This window comes from Rhinoderma darwinii, chromosome 4, assembly GCF_050947455.1.
Source record: "Rhinoderma darwinii isolate aRhiDar2 chromosome 4, aRhiDar2.hap1, whole genome shotgun sequence".
In the NCBI taxonomy this organism is placed as follows: domain Eukaryota; kingdom Metazoa; phylum Chordata; class Amphibia; order Anura; family Rhinodermatidae; genus Rhinoderma; species Rhinoderma darwinii.
Genome location: NC_134690.1, coordinates 69115889 through 69131385, shown reverse-complemented (window position 1 = coordinate 69131385; position 15497 = coordinate 69115889). Strand labels below are relative to the sequence as shown.

Here is a 15497-nt window from a genome sequence, read left to right as displayed (position 1 = left end):
ATTCCATCTCTGTATGTGTCGTTAATCTACACATACAGAGATGAAAAAAATGGCAGCCCCCATAGAGAAGTAAAAGTAAGAAAAAAGTACAATACAAAAACACAAATAAATAAAATGTATTTTAATGGCATACTAAAAATTTTTTTTACGTGACACCTTCCCTTTAATCTATTACTGGGTCCCTAACTATCCCTCATTTCTATAGTACACGGCTTAAATGAGTGCACCTAATAAACTCAGCACTTTCTCTTTACAAATAAGACATACAGTAGTTGCGGTTCCTATTTGATGTCTTGTTCCAGCAGCTCTGATTTATCAGTTACCAATGAAACATGTCAAGAAAATCATATTTTCCTGTTTATTCTTATCAAACTGATAAAAGGCGATGCTACAAAAAGGAGTACACCTTCCCGAAAGTCATGAAATATTTCCTGGTGCTAGGCAAGGTTAATGGATCAGCAAAGTTTCTTAAGCCGCCGTACTCATCCAGGGGGATTGTTTGAAACTAATTCAGTGGGTTAAGTACTACTTCTAATTGTCAGACTTAGGTCTAATTCACACGAGCGTATCAATTTTACGCACGCAACAAAAACGCAGCATTTTTCCTGCGCTTTAGTTTAGTGTGGCATCAGTGTACTGCGGTCTGCAGTTTTTAAGTAAAAAAAAAAAAATGGTGGTGTTTTATTTTTTCCTTATTTCTTTAGCTACTGGTGCGTCAAAAATACAGACCGCACACGGTTTTGACTTAAATGGGTGCATGATGTGCAAAAAACGCACAAGAATAGGACACGGTGTGTTCACGCAGCGGATATGCTGCGTGAAAAACACACTGAATGGCTTCATTGAATTGCATAGGTCCGTGTGACGTCCGTTGTTTTAATGCGCGTAACTCGGACGTGAAATACGCTCGTGTGGATAAGGTCTAAGGCCCTGTTCAGAGGTTTTTGGCACAGAAACCATGCTGAAAAACTTCTGAAGTCACCTCCCATTACAGGCACAAGCGGGGGGGAAAGAAAAAATAAAGGGTCATGCCCTTCAAGAGGCTCTGTCACCAGATTTTGCAACCCCTATCTGCTATTGCAGCAGATAGGCGCTGCAATGTAGATTACAGTAACGTTTTTATTTTTTTTTAAAACGAGCATTTTTGGCCAAGTTATGACCATTTTTGTATTTATGCAAATGAGGCTTGCAAAAGTCCAAGTGGGTGTGTATTATGTGCGTACATCGGGGCGTGTATTATGTGCGTACATCAGGGCGTGTATTATGTGCGTACATCAGGGCGTGTTTACTTCTTTTACTAGCTGGGCGTTCTGACGAGAAGTATCATCCACTTCTCTTCACAACGCCCAGCTTCTGGCAGTGCAGACACAGCCGTGTTCTCCAGAGATCACGCTGTGACGTCACTCACAGGTCCTGCATCGTGTCAGACGAGCGAGGACACATCGGCACCAGAGGCTACAGTTGATTCTGCAGCAGCATCGGCGTTTGCAGGTAAGTCGATGTAGCTACTTACCTGCAAACGCTGATGCTGCTGCAGAATCAACTGAAGCCTCTGGTGCCAATGTGTCCGACACGATGCAGGACCTGTGAGTGACGTCACAGATCTGCACTGCCAGAAGCTGGGCGTTCTGAAGAGAAGTGGATGATACTTCTCATCAGAACGCCCAGTTAGTAAAAGTAGTAAAAACGCCCCGATGTACATACATAATACACGCCCACTTGGACTTTTGCAAGCCTCATTTGCATAAATACAAAAATGGTCATAACTTGGCCAAAAATGCTCGTTTTTTAAAAATAAAAACGTTACTGTAATCTACATTGCAGCGCCGATCTGCAGCAATAGCAGATAGGGGTTGCAAAATCTGGTGACAGAGCCTCTTTCAGGCATCATTTCCGTCTCGGACGTCCCATTGACATCAATGGGAGGCAGTGAAAGCTGTTTTCACAATGTTTTTTGCCCGCGGTGCTCTATGGCCGTGGCCATAAAACACAGCAAAGCGTGCAGGCAGATCAAAAATCGGACTCAAATTTCCTAAAGGAATATTTTTCCACCTGCAAAAAAACCCTGGGTGAACAGGGCCTGAAGCTGCCAGTACACAGAGGTTGTGCGCCGCGCAGCCAATAACCAGCAGAAATTATAGGACGTGGTTTTGAGTTGGGTTTTTCGGCCGCGTGGCAACAGGTAAAGCATATAAAAACCTTGTGCTTCACATGTACTTGCCATGCAGCTAGGCTTTTGCCACATCAATGCCATGTGTGCAGGGCCCCTTACTGCTGACAAAAATCACACCACATGGGAGAGAATTATCTGGAGACTTAAGAACATTTTCATTGTACAAAAAGGACAAGTTTACATGAAGATCAGAAAATCACGGTTACTAAGGCAGTACACAGTAGCAAAGGTAATACAGAAATACTAAATCTATGGTCTTCGGACAAGCTCCCTGAAATGTAAGGTCTTTGCTCTACACGTTCACCTCACGATGAGCAAGTTTTGCTTAAAAAAGTGACTCAGAGCTGGCAAAATCTGTGACAAGCCAAACTGGAGTGACTGTTTCACCGCACACAGTAGGACGCATCCTACATCAAACTGGAATACAGGATTACCATCCACGCAGGAAGCCACTGCTAATGCCAAAACTAAAGAGAGCCGTATAGTGAAGCATCAAGGAACTCGGGGAGGTGATCCTTCAGGAGTCAAGATGTATAGACGTGACAATATGTTGCGAAAATGTACACCCCACGACAAGAAGGGTCACCGTAGTACTTACAGCCCAAACTAGGTCACGCCCTTTAGGGGTTAAGGATGCAGCAATTGTTTGCTTGTTTGTTTTTTTTTTCCCATCTCAAAGCCGTAACTTTTTTTCTTTTTCCCCCATCTACGTAGCCGTATGAGGGCTTGTTTTTTGCAGGAGAAGTACTTTTTGGATGGCATTATTTCGGAGTACATAAAAAAAAAAATAGCCTCAATTCTTAGAATACAGATGGCACTAGCTGGAGTTATATGATGCAGCAACGAATCCTAGCTTCCAGTATTACATAGATCTCATAGGGCTACACTGTGTAATGTTGTTGCTGCTCCTGGGTAACTGGAAGCCATGATGTCCCACTGATCTTTGCACATTCAGCCACAATGTAGCCCTGAAATTACTTTGCACTTGTGATCTTACCTTGCGGGTAATGACTGTAATCTTGGGCACAGTGGCCTCTGCAAAGGCAAACAGAAGTTTTGCCCCATGTCGGATAATGCCTCCATATTCCTGAGCAGTGCCTAGAAAAGCAAAAGAACAATTTTAGGAGTTTCAACACCACCAGCTAACAAATGCATCTCCATGTATACTTGCTGCACAGAGTAGATCAATTTCCAGGACTACCCAGCATGCCTCCTGTCGCGTATTTTCCCCTCCTGTAGAGAGGTACAACTACTGGGCCCTTCATTATTCATACTGTAGGATAACTAACAATTACACTTTGTTGTGTGTCACCTATTTACAGTTTACAATTTTATAGTGTTACCCGGTTTTTTACTTCTATGCCAGCTTATCAAATTTTAAATGCCTGCAGATTCTTGGCCGCTCACAGTCCAGTTTACAGCCACGTCTGTAAATGTCAGCCAGTCTCTTTACTGTTCGGGACATTGAATCAGTGAAAGACTTTTCTCGTGCTGCACCAGTCCCCTGGAATGCGCTACCCCAGACAGTCAGCCAGACATGCCCAACATTCACAGCTTTAAGCGTGCCCTGAAAACATATCTTTTTAGACAGGCCTAAAACATTCCTTAATCTCTGGGATGGACATACCATTGGTGCAACTTGTGCAGCTGCAAGGGGGGCCCAGTAGGTAAGGGGGCCCACTGTCACCTTAAAGGGGTTGTCCACTACAGTATATGATCGGTGTGGGGACAACACCCGGACCCCGCCCAATCAGCTGCTCTGGCTGCCTGCGGGCACGGGAAGTTATTGCACAGTATGCAATGTACGGAGCCGGAAGCAGTTGGCTCCGTACATAGCATAGCGGCCGTGCTGCAGCTCTGCTCCTATTCACTTGAATAGGAGCAGAGCTGCAGCATGGCCGCTATTCTGTGACCAGAGCCAAATGCTTCCAGCATGGACGTCCAGTGCCAGGAGGCAGCAGGAGCAGCTGATCGATGTGGGGTCCGGGTGGCAGACCCGCACCGATCAAATACTGAAGACCTATCTAGTGGATAGGTCATCAGATGTCCGGTAGTGGACAACCCCTTTAACGCAGCTTTCTTCTGTCTATTAGTTTGCATGTATATGCCTGAGCTAATGAATTTTATGCCTAACAATAAGAGAAGCATAAGGGGGTAATATATGAAGAGATATTGAAGAGCAAGGGAAGTCTGTGTCCGCCCCAGACTAATCGGACTCCTTTACTTTACTCCCCACTATTACATTAGTCATCAGCACCTGACCCTTCATTCAGCAGAATCCCTCCACTCCTTGCATCTGAATAGACTTCATGTCCGTCATACACAGATACTGGCTGGTGACCGGCTCATGCAGCTTTATGTTACTACCCCGTGTGTATAAAAGATGGCCGAACCACTGTACTGTACAAAAACTTTTTACATTTTGTCTCCCCTATTTCCGCATAGATTGTAAGCTCTTGTGAGCAGGGTCCTCCCTTCTATTGTATGATGTTTTAAATTAGTTTTGTCACTATGTAATGCCTGATTAACGTAACCCCTGAATTGTAAAGTGCTGCGGAATCTGTTGCCGCTAGAGCCATTTATAGATCATCATTATTAAAGGACAGGTGTCGCGAAAAAATGTTTTTTTATATGTTTTTGGTTTTAGTAGGTTAATAAAATAAATTTAATTTATTTGTGTTTTTGTGTTTTACTTTTTTCTAACTTTTACTTCTCTATGAGGGCTGCCATTTTTTTTTTCATCTCTGTATGTGTCGATTAACGACACATACAGAGATGGAATACGAAACATACATCCCCATAGAGAATGCGAACGGGAGCCGTTCCATTCACTATAGCGTACGCCGTCTGTGTGGGAACGGCGCATGCGCCGCTCCCACACAGACCAAAAGGAAGGTCTTCGGCAGAAAGACTTACGGTGACATTTTCATGTGGACCGGAAGCCGCGGATGGACAGTAAGATGACTACTTTCGGTCGCGGCTTCCATCCATTTGTTCAGAAGCAAGGACTAGGAGCGGAGGCAGCGGTGGCGGCAGGAGCAGTTAAGTAAAGTCTGTGTATGTTCGTGTTTTGGGAATTGCTCCCTCTAGTGACCAGCACATGGAAATGTTATAAATTAGAATCTAATTTATAATATTTCCTGACTTGTGAAAAAAATTAAAACAATGTGTAATCACTTATTTACTAACAGTTTAACTAAAAAAAAAAAAAAATTTCTAGCGACACATTCCCTTTAAAGGCCATAAAATGCTGAAAAGTAAAGTCGGCCAAACGCAATGATTTTGGTGTGATCAGCCAATGACGTTATGTGTATAGGGGAGATCAGAGGGTCCCCCGACAAAAGAACTGGCGGTAAAGAAGTATCGGATATGCTGGAAGTATCACAAACCTGCTATTGGTTTTGCTCTCCTCATTGACCAGTAACGGATATTGGGTGGGGAACCTTAAATTAAACATATCAAGCGGTTCAATTACCTGGCAAAAATCCAGGTACATCTACAAACGTGATGATCGGGATATTGAAAGAGTCGCAAAATCTGACAAAGCGAGCTCCTTTTACTGATGAATTTATGTCCAGGCAGCCTGCAAGATAGACAAGAGAAACACAAAATGAGTGTCCTATTTGGGGTGTGTTGATCGACATGAATACAAATTCACTCCTGGGAATCCTGAAGCAATGGCTGCGTACCCTGACAGCCGCAATGTAATGGGTGTTGTAGTCCTCCTTCCTTTTTGAAAGTCAGAGTGTGTGCTTTCCATAAAACGAAGTGCACAAGGATGCAGCCCATCACAAGCCCTCCCCAGGAGAAGGACCCCCGACCTATTCCCCAACTCTGAGACAAAATGCCCTCTAAGGAGTCAAAGGCAAGTGGCCTCGCCAGCGCTTAGACAGGCCGTCCTTGTAAACAAAACAAAAAAGTGGACAGTGGACACATCATAAAGTTAAGTATACTTTTGTGCTGTGTCATGACCCGGACACGTGACTCCTTCACATTCCTTATCATTGCTTTTAGAAGACCTTAACTTTCCTAAAGTCGGCCTGACACTAGCTCCGCTGCAGTTATACTTGTGTGATAACTTAGAGACGTGAAGAGCTTTATTATGGCCACTTAGCTAAACTACCAGAATGCATTGCGCTCACTCCTCTTCTACATAAGACCTGCCCAGAAGAGAGTGCAGAACACATGACAACCCGGAGAATCCCATTTTAAACTTGTTTTATTGGAGGATAATCAAGTCAAGTCTAAGGGTAATGTTCACACGGCCTATTTTCGGCCGTTTTTTTTTGGCCGTAAACGCCCGAAAAATCGGAAGTAGAACGCCTCCAAACATCTGCCCATTGATTTCAATGGGAAAAACGGTGTTCTGTTCCCACGGCCGTTTTTTTTGCGCGGCCATTTTGAAAAAAACGCCCTCGAAAAATTAGTGCAGGTCACTTCTTGGGCCATTTTTTGGAGCCGTTTTTCATAGACTATCGAAAAAATCTCCAAAAACGACTGTAAAAAAAAATGCAGCAAAAAATGCGAGTGGCTTAAAAAAGCCTGAAAATCAAAAGCTCGTTTCCCTTGAAAACAGCTCCGTATTTTCAGAAGTTTTTGACTCTGCGTGTGAACATACAATACAGAAACCACAGAGACTGGAAACAAACACGCAGGCCTTAGAGCGACGAACGGATCTAAAAGGAAGGAGAAATATAAAGGGAAGTCTCGCCGGCCTCTGTTCTAGAGGCTTCCAACGATTTCATGCTATTTATTCTTCTTTATCGGAATAATTATGTATATTGCAGGAATAGTCACCACTCCATTCAACTGCTCTTTATTTCATTTGTATACTAAAGAGATGTTGAAAATAATAAACAATTTGAAAAAGAAAAAAAAAAAAAATGCACCAAAAAAACTGCATATTCGATTCCAGTCAAAACGACACAGTAATGCGCTGCCTATGATCCCCATTTTAGAGGAGGTGGTCCAGCCGGAATAGTAAATGGGGAGAATCATTATTTAATCAGAATGAACATCTAGTATATACACAGGCCCAGTACCTGATGCCACTTTGGGCTGGTTTCCAACAATGCCAACTGTCTTCCCATTCATCCTGGCAAAGCCCACTACAATGTTCTTGGCATAGTTAGGCATAATCTCAAAGAAGTCACGTTCATCCACAATCTAAAAGGCAAATATACATGACACGTTAATGGTTGTGCATGAAACCGGTTTCTTTAAAGGGAATGGGTTGCGAATTTAAAAAAAAAATATTTACCAAGTTACTTATTTTTTATTATATTTTTAAAGTTTTTCTGCACATTTTTTTTTTCTTCCACAAGTGGGAAGTATTAAAAAATTAAATAATAATTTGACATGTTTTCCTATGCTGGCCACCAGAGGGAGCACTTCCCAGAATTACAGCAAGGTGAATCAGGCAAAGCAGCCTGACTTACAGCTGCTGTAAATGTGGGAGGGAGACTCACCCCCCCCCCCCCTATTTTTGGCTACAAGCCAGGAAAAAGGGTCTTCCAAAATGGAAGCTGGACAATGCTTAGCAATTTGGAGTGCTTTTACAATGGCAGCAGCTATAGGACACACCGAAAGGCGAAGAATAATGAAAGTCAAAAGGGAAGACTCTGTGGTAAATGACTCTTCAGTTGACAGGTTCACACGGCGTGTATTTGAGATTTTTTTGGTGCATTTTCCGAGCCGAAAAAAAAAAAAAAAAAGTGTCAAACGTTTGATTAAGCTTTCTATTTACATCAATGGGAAAGCGCGACGTTCGTACATTCAACACGATTTTTTTTATGCGTTTTTAAAAAAATGCGTTGCGAAAAAAAAAGCAGCGTCTGGTCAATTTTGTGGCACGTAAAGTAGTCAATGGGAGTAATACTTATCCACCAAAAAACATGCAAAAAGCTCGCACAAAACATGTAAAAGCCCCTTGAAAGACGCGTCAAAAAACACTTGATTAAACTTCCAATTTACAGCCATGGGAAAGCGCGCCCTTAGTACATACAACAAACTTTTTTTTACGCAAGTGTTTTAACAAAAACACGTTGTGAAAAAAAAACAAGCATCGGGACAATTCTTTGTCACATAAAATGTGCCAAATGTTCCCAGTCAATGGGAGTCCTAATTACACGCCAAGAGACTTACAAAAAAGCACACCGAAAAAAAACACGCCTGTATATTAAAAGTCGCTTCACAAGACACGCCGGTGTATTTTACACGTCTGCATGTCATTTTGTTATTTTGAGTGAACAGGCCCTAAGGGAATGCGTTTTCATTGGCCTTTAGTTTATATTGCAGTGCAGGGAGAAGACCGACGTCTGCTGGAGGAGAGAAGATTTTTATTAGATAACCCACTTTATTTTTTATTTTGCAGGTTCTGCTCGACCGTTTGGACTACGTCGTAGATACGCTGGACTACTTCGATCTACTTTTTTTTTTTTTTTATAAATAAAATGGTTAACAAGGGTTCTTGGGGCGTATTCACACAGAGCCACCCAGCCGAAAGCCACATCGAAAAAACTGCGGTAGAAACGAGTGTGCTATTCGATGTGGTTTTCGGCCGCGTGGGAAAAATGTGCCCCGCCTTAGTAATGGACATCGTCAAACAGACAACTGCCATTATTAAGGAGCTAATAAAATATTTAATTTAATATTTTTTTTAAATAAAAGCTCCCCCACACAACCCTCATTCACCATTTTATTTGAAGAAAAAAAATAAGTAGTTCGAAGTAGTCCAACAAATCTACAACGTAGTCCGAAAGGTCCAGTGGAACCTGCAAAACAAAAAAAATAAGTTCGTAACGTCGCTGCTTCTTCATTCCTTGCTCCTACTGTGAATCGCCATGTAATTACACAGCGGTTCACAGTAGGAGCAAGGAATGACGGAGCAATGGCGTATGAGCGCCGCTAATCCTTCAAAGCCTCAGATCAGCTGCACTTATACGCCGCTGCTCTTTCATTCCTTACTCATACTGTAAATCGCCCTATAGCTGTGGTTCACTGTATTACAGCCGTCTCTCATTCAAGCGAATAGGAGAAGGCTGTAATACTGTGAAACGCCGCTAGAGGGCGATTCACAGTAGGAGCAAGGAACGATGGGGAAGCGGTGCTCGACGCTGATCAATTGAGTGCCACACACACACACAACCCCCCCCCCCCCAAACATGCAACCACGCCACAAACTCCCCCAAACATGCAGAGTAAAAAAAAAAGAAAAAGTGTAAATTAAAAAAAAAATCCTTATGTGAAAAAATTTATAAAGTACATATAAAGTTTTATTGAATAAAAACACTAATAAAAAAAATCATGACACCTTTCCTGTAAGATTATCAGTTGCTGCATAGAATATGTAGAAATACTCAAACAGCGCATGAGAATATAGATCTCATCAGGAGTGGATAAGACGACAATGTTTTGCGGCAAGTTATAAAATTAGTAAAAAAATATAAAACTGGAAATGTTACCGAATGAACGATATCCAGCATGTCATAGGCTTTAGTAGACTCCATGGGAACAACTGTATCTAATCCAGGGACGAGGCGATCGCTGGGACAACAACAACAAAAAAAAAAAAATCAGTAGCTGAATAACAAGATCAGAGTAGACCTGCGAACACGATCAGAAAACCAGTCACAACGAAGAAAGAATTTTTCCATAAATTTACACCCATGCCCCTGAAAGCTACACCCATGCCCCTGAAAGCTACGCCCATGCCCCTGAAAGCTACACCCATGCCCCTGAAAGCTACACCCATGCCCCTGAAAGCTACACCCATGCCCCTGAAAGCTACGCCCATGCCCCTGAAAGCTACGCCCATGCCCCTGAAAGCTACGCCCATGCCCCTGAAAGCTACGCCCATGCCCCTGAAAGCTACGCCCATGCCCCTGAAAGCTACGCCCATGCCCCTGAAAGCTACCCCCATGCCCCTGAAAGCTACCCCCATGCCCCTGAAAGCTACCCCCATGCCCCTGAAAGCTACCCCCATGCCCCTGAAAGCTACCCCCATGCCCCTGAAAGCTACCCCCATGCCCCTGAAAGCTACCCCCATGCCCCTGAAAGCTACCCCCATGCCCCTGAAAGCTACCCCCATGCCCCTGAAAGCTACCCCCATGCCCCTGAAAGCTACCCCCATGCCCCTGAAAGCTACGCCCATGCCCCTGAAAGCTACGCCCATGCCCCTGAAAGCTACGCCCATGCCCCTGAAAGCTACGCCCATGCCCCTGAAAGCTACGCCCATGCCCCTGAAAGCTACGCCCATGCCCCTGAAAGCTACGCCCATGCCCCTGAAAGCTACGCCCATGCCCCTGAAAGCTACGCCCATGCCCCTGAAAGCTACGCCCATGCCCCTGAAAGCTACGCCCATGCCCCTGAAAGCTACGCCCATGCCCCTGAAAGCTACGCCCATGCCCCTGAAAGCGGGGATTCATTTAAAAAAAAAAATAATAAAAAAAAGTTTATTTATAGATGTCAAAACTGGGGGGGGGGGGGGATTTGAGGTTAAAGGGGTTTTTCAGTTTTATTACTACATAAAATGAAAAGTTCTACAACTTTCTATTACTTTATCGTCTTTTAGATATTGGTTTACGGTCAGTGAGTGAGAACATTATTGTTTATTTCCAGAGGCAGCTGATCTCAGTTTGTTACAATGTATCAGTCTGGAGTTCAGGCGGTTTAGCTCAGAGCGTTGTCTAATACAAAGATTGATGGGGAGAACAAATGCGTCTTGTTAGAGGATCTCTCTGTAAATTCTCCTGTATTCTCGCAGTAAGGCCCCATTCACACAGCAGAGATATTCAGCCGCGTGACGGATGTTTATTTCACGGCCTCAGTAAGAACAATCGACGCAAATGGGGCTATTCACATGGCCGATTTTTGATGGCCCGGTAAACCATTATCTACAGAGGGAAGTGTGTGGCAAAAAAGTGACAAATTAAATTCATCCATTTTTAAAACGGACAGGGAAAAAAAAATAAAAAAAAATTGTCAAAATCGTCCGTTAAAAGCGGAAACACGGCCCAGAACGGATGCAAAACGTCCGTTTTTATCAGCGGACACTGTCGTGTGATTAGAGCCTGAAGATTCCTGAATAGACTAGAAATCAATGATAATAGGAGATACCGGCGGGTAACACAAAACTCACCTCGGGTCATGACATTCCCGGATAGGGGCCGGGTCCTTGTTGCTCAGTGGGAGGTAGTTAAAAAATTCACGCAGGTTTAATAAAGCATCAACATCATTCTCAAAAGCTCGATGAGCCACCCCTGAAAGATAGAGAGGAGACTGACATTTCATAGCAACGCGCGCCCACCCACTAGCAGTGCAGCTCCACTCAGTGCAACAACAAATCGGCCCACATTATTATTAATGTCCTAATCCGCACCTTCCTTCTACAGGCTGTGGACCCGCAACCAAAGTCTTAAAGGGCCAAACTATCATGAACGGTAAGTTCCAGTTAAATCGGCAAAGAATGATTTTAGCCTTTTGGTGAATTATCGGGTGCCGGACTAGCAGATTTTTACTTGCTCAGATTAGCAAATATACAGTTTTAGTAAATGATCAACGTGACACCGAGTAACCGAGTCGGCAAGAGCTGAAAATGTAAAAGCCGCCTTTGTAACTGGCACCAGTCTGTATAGAGCGGGGGAGGAATAAACATCATACCCACCGTCCTACATCTAGTATGAAACACGACAAGCATAGGATCAAAAATATAATAACCTGATAGTGCAGTGTGGGTTTTGGCTCCTCCGAGGTCCTCTTGGGTTACATCCTCATTGGTGACAGATTTGACTACGTCTGGACCAGTAATGAACAAGTAAGAAGTGTCCTGGGGCAACAAAGCAGGGACAGCAGCTGAACCATCGGCTTATAAGAAGGGCTCTGTACATATGGCTATATACATACTGGATAAACAAAGTGTCAATGAAAGACTAATTCCTCTCAAATGGATCGCAAAAACGCTGCAATGCATAAGCTGGACTCTTAACCCTTCGCCACCACGTGCCTAAACTGTACGGTGCTGGTAGCTTGCACCTAGTGTCCACCACCATACATTCACGGCGATGTGATCACAGGGTTACGGCAGTTGTGCTTATGGCTGCAATTGACAGCAACCACCCCGCAGCCATAGCTGGGATAGGAGAAAACCATTGTGATGCTACATAGTGATCACGACATCACAAAGTGACACGTATTTTTCTAAATTATTGGTTTGTGTCGCCATAACTTTATTTTTCCGCCGATGCAGCCATACGAGGGCTTTTTTTTTTGCAGGATGACTTGTACTCCAAAATTGTAGCAATAAAAACTACATGTGACTTACATTTTTTTTGAGGTCAGGATGAGCAGAAAAAAGGATTTCTGGAATTGTTTATTTTATTTTTTGCAGCATTTTTGCAGCATTCACCATTCACCATTCAGCATTCACCATGCAGCATTATAGTCGGGGTCATTACGGATGCAGCGATACCAAATATGTGTAACTTTGTAACTTTTAATTTTTCATAATAAAGCATTTTGTAAGTGGAAAAAGTGGGTTTTTTATTTTTATTTGTTATAAACTTATTAAACTCTCTAACTTTTTTACTAGTCCCACTGGGGGACTTTACTCTGCAATAATCTGATCGCTTTTATAATACCCTGCAATACTCCTGTATTGCAGTGTAATACTCCCTGTCAGTGTAAAACGGTTAGGCATCTCCGGCATGGCCTAACAGGCATTCACTAAAGGCAGACCTGGGGGCCTTTGTTACGCGCCCTGGCATGCCATAAAAACCCTCGGTACCCCGCAATTGCATCGTGGGGTGCGATAGGGTGAGAGAGGGAGCCCCTCACTATTGACCGCCGCATCTGAGGGGATAAACATGATCAGAGACCATTTCTATTGGTCTCCGATCGTTGCCCTGAAGCCCGATGCGGTTTGCAACTTCCCGGGCTTCAGGAAGAGAGGGCCCAATTTGGGTGCAGCATCTTCTGAAGTGCCGCCGTGAAAAGATGGCGCTTCAGAAGAACTACCCTGAACGGCCGCCGTAAAAACACTATATGGCAATCGTTAAGGGGTTACACATGTAGATATGAACTTACTTTCTTATTGTCTATTAGGCTCATGCAGAGACTACTGCTAAAAGCTGCCCATCCAGTACTGAAGTGGATACCCAGCAGGTAACTCAATATTGGCGCAGGATCCCCATAAAAGTACTATTAACCAGTTCAGGACCGGGCTATTTTGAGACTTCAGGACCAGACACCGTTTAGCCATTTTTAGCACGTGTTAGTTAAATTGCTATAACGTTTTTATTTGTTGGGCTAGAGACGTGATTTTTGTGATGTTTTTTCCGTAGACAATGCAGGTTTCTTTTTTTATCGTTTTTATACACACCTTTTTTGCTATTTTAGAATTTTTATTCATAAAGTTTGAAAATAATAGTAAAAAAATAAGCTTTTTTTACGTTTCAGCTATTGCTTTATGGTAATAACATAGTTTTATCCTAAAATAGACCTTTTATTTGTGATAGTCATTGTCTACCGTAAATTTTAATATATTACATGTCCATATTAGGGCAATTGGGTCAGCGCTAGCGTTACAACAATGATTGGCGGGGGGGGGGGGGGGGGGGGAGGTTTTTTTTTGGGGATGGGTATTTTATGTGTATTTATTATAAAAAAAAATTTTTGCACTTGACTTTACTATTTTTTTATTACTATGGTCTGTCCCCCAAAAGGTCAAAAAAGACCTTTGGAGAACTTTATATATTTTTTTTCTTTCTTTTACACCATGCTTTTCCACTGTAACTGGAGCTGCACAGCATCCCCAGTTACAGGGGAAATCAGCCCTCTCATAGTGACGATTGTCACTAATAGGGCTGTGCTGGGTCTAGTAAGACCCAGCAGCAGTCTGTCAGGAACGGCACCCGGCGATCATGTGACCAGTCACATGATCACCGGGAGGAATAGACAGCGCCGCTGCTGCGGTCTCTATTCCTATACACAGCGTTCATTGAGCGCTGTGTAAAAGAGATCGGAGAAGACAGAAGCAGCGAAAGCTGCTTCTATCTTCTCCTCAGGGTCCCCGGCAGTCACTGACAGCCGGAGACCCGAGATTCAGCTGCCCGATCGCGCGGGCAGCAAGTTAAAACCCGAGCCGTAAAAAGTCTATGGCTCGGGTTTTAAGGACCCTGACCGCAGGACGTAAATATACAGCCAGCGGTCGGGAACCAGTTAAGAGTAGGGAGGCTTAATATTGGGGACCGTGAAGAATACAAAAAAAGAGGGTGACTTCTGTTATGGAGTACGTTCAGTCACACAAACAGGATCCAAAAATTATTCAGGTCATCTCACCAATGGTATGAATAGCTAGAAGTTATTCCTAATGCCCACGTGTGGCAATTCCGTAAAGGCTTTTTTTTTCCCTAGACACATTGTCCCTTTTGTCCATAGGCTGCGTTTCATATTGTAGCTTATCCCAATTCAAGTGAACTAGGCGACGCTGCAATACCAGAGTAGTCCATGGACAAGAGTGGCGATAATTCTGAAAGAAAAAAAAGGAGACCCCCCCCCCCCCCAATCACAGTAAAACCCTTTAAAATTTGTATCATTGGGCCCAAGCCAAAAACCATTGGCCCACATTTATTATGCAGTTCATGCCAGGTTTTAGTAAACTGCGCAAAAAGGGCCACGCAACATATTTGCAGTACAATTTACTCGTCATTTTCCAAATGTTGTGCAGAAACTCGCAAAGTAGGAGTGGTCTCCAAGGAGATGTAGTTTAGGCCACATTTATTAAGAATAAGAGAAAATAGTGCTCATTTCGCCTCATAGCGGGCGTCAGTCTATTTTCTGACTGTCAAATGGTTCAAAATGCACCAAGGGGCCTATACCCATATTTATGGTGAAACATGTCGGGGGAAGGGGGGGTTTCTGACTATTGTTTTAACAACGCCAAACGGTTTTGTGCCATTGGCTATGTGGGCAGACTCTCCCCATACTGTATAAAGTGTATACTGCAGAAGGACACGCGGTCTTTACCACATTTTCTACTGCTGTAGTGCCGAGATGGACGTGCTTACGCATTTCAATGATCATGTCACAGAACCCCTGCCGTTGCATCATGTCAGTAGCACATCTCTGTTTACACAGGGAGATGTGCTGCAGACTGGCGACCATTTTATTGGCAGCTTAAAATATGTGATCAGCTGATGAATGAGCGTTTACTTGTTCATTGGCAGAGCTTTGAAACATGGCAATGTTCGGGTACAAGCGTTCGTATGGGCCTTAAGTAAATGTATCGTATAAGGGCCATTAGTAAATGTGGGCCAGTGTGTAACCG

The 15497-nt window shown here is 43.5% G+C and overlaps 1 protein-coding gene across 2 annotated transcripts in view; it reads right to left on the bottom strand.

Moving 5' to 3' along the window:
* Nucleotides 1-15497, bottom strand: part of PCCB (propionyl-CoA carboxylase subunit beta) — a 36149-nt gene that overhangs the window by 8413 nt on the left and 12239 nt on the right. For both annotated transcript variants that reach the window (XM_075861181.1, XM_075861180.1), the window contains exons 7-12: nt 11891-11999; nt 11313-11433; nt 9637-9718; nt 7216-7339; nt 5649-5756; nt 3171-3271 (exon numbers count right to left, since the gene is read on the bottom strand). In XM_075861181.1, coding sequence (XP_075717296.1) covers nt 3171-3271; nt 5649-5756; nt 7216-7339; nt 9637-9718; nt 11313-11433; nt 11891-11999 — 645 coding nt within the window. The remainder of the gene's footprint in view (nt 1-3170; nt 3272-5648; nt 5757-7215; nt 7340-9636; nt 9719-11312; nt 11434-11890; nt 12000-15497) is intronic.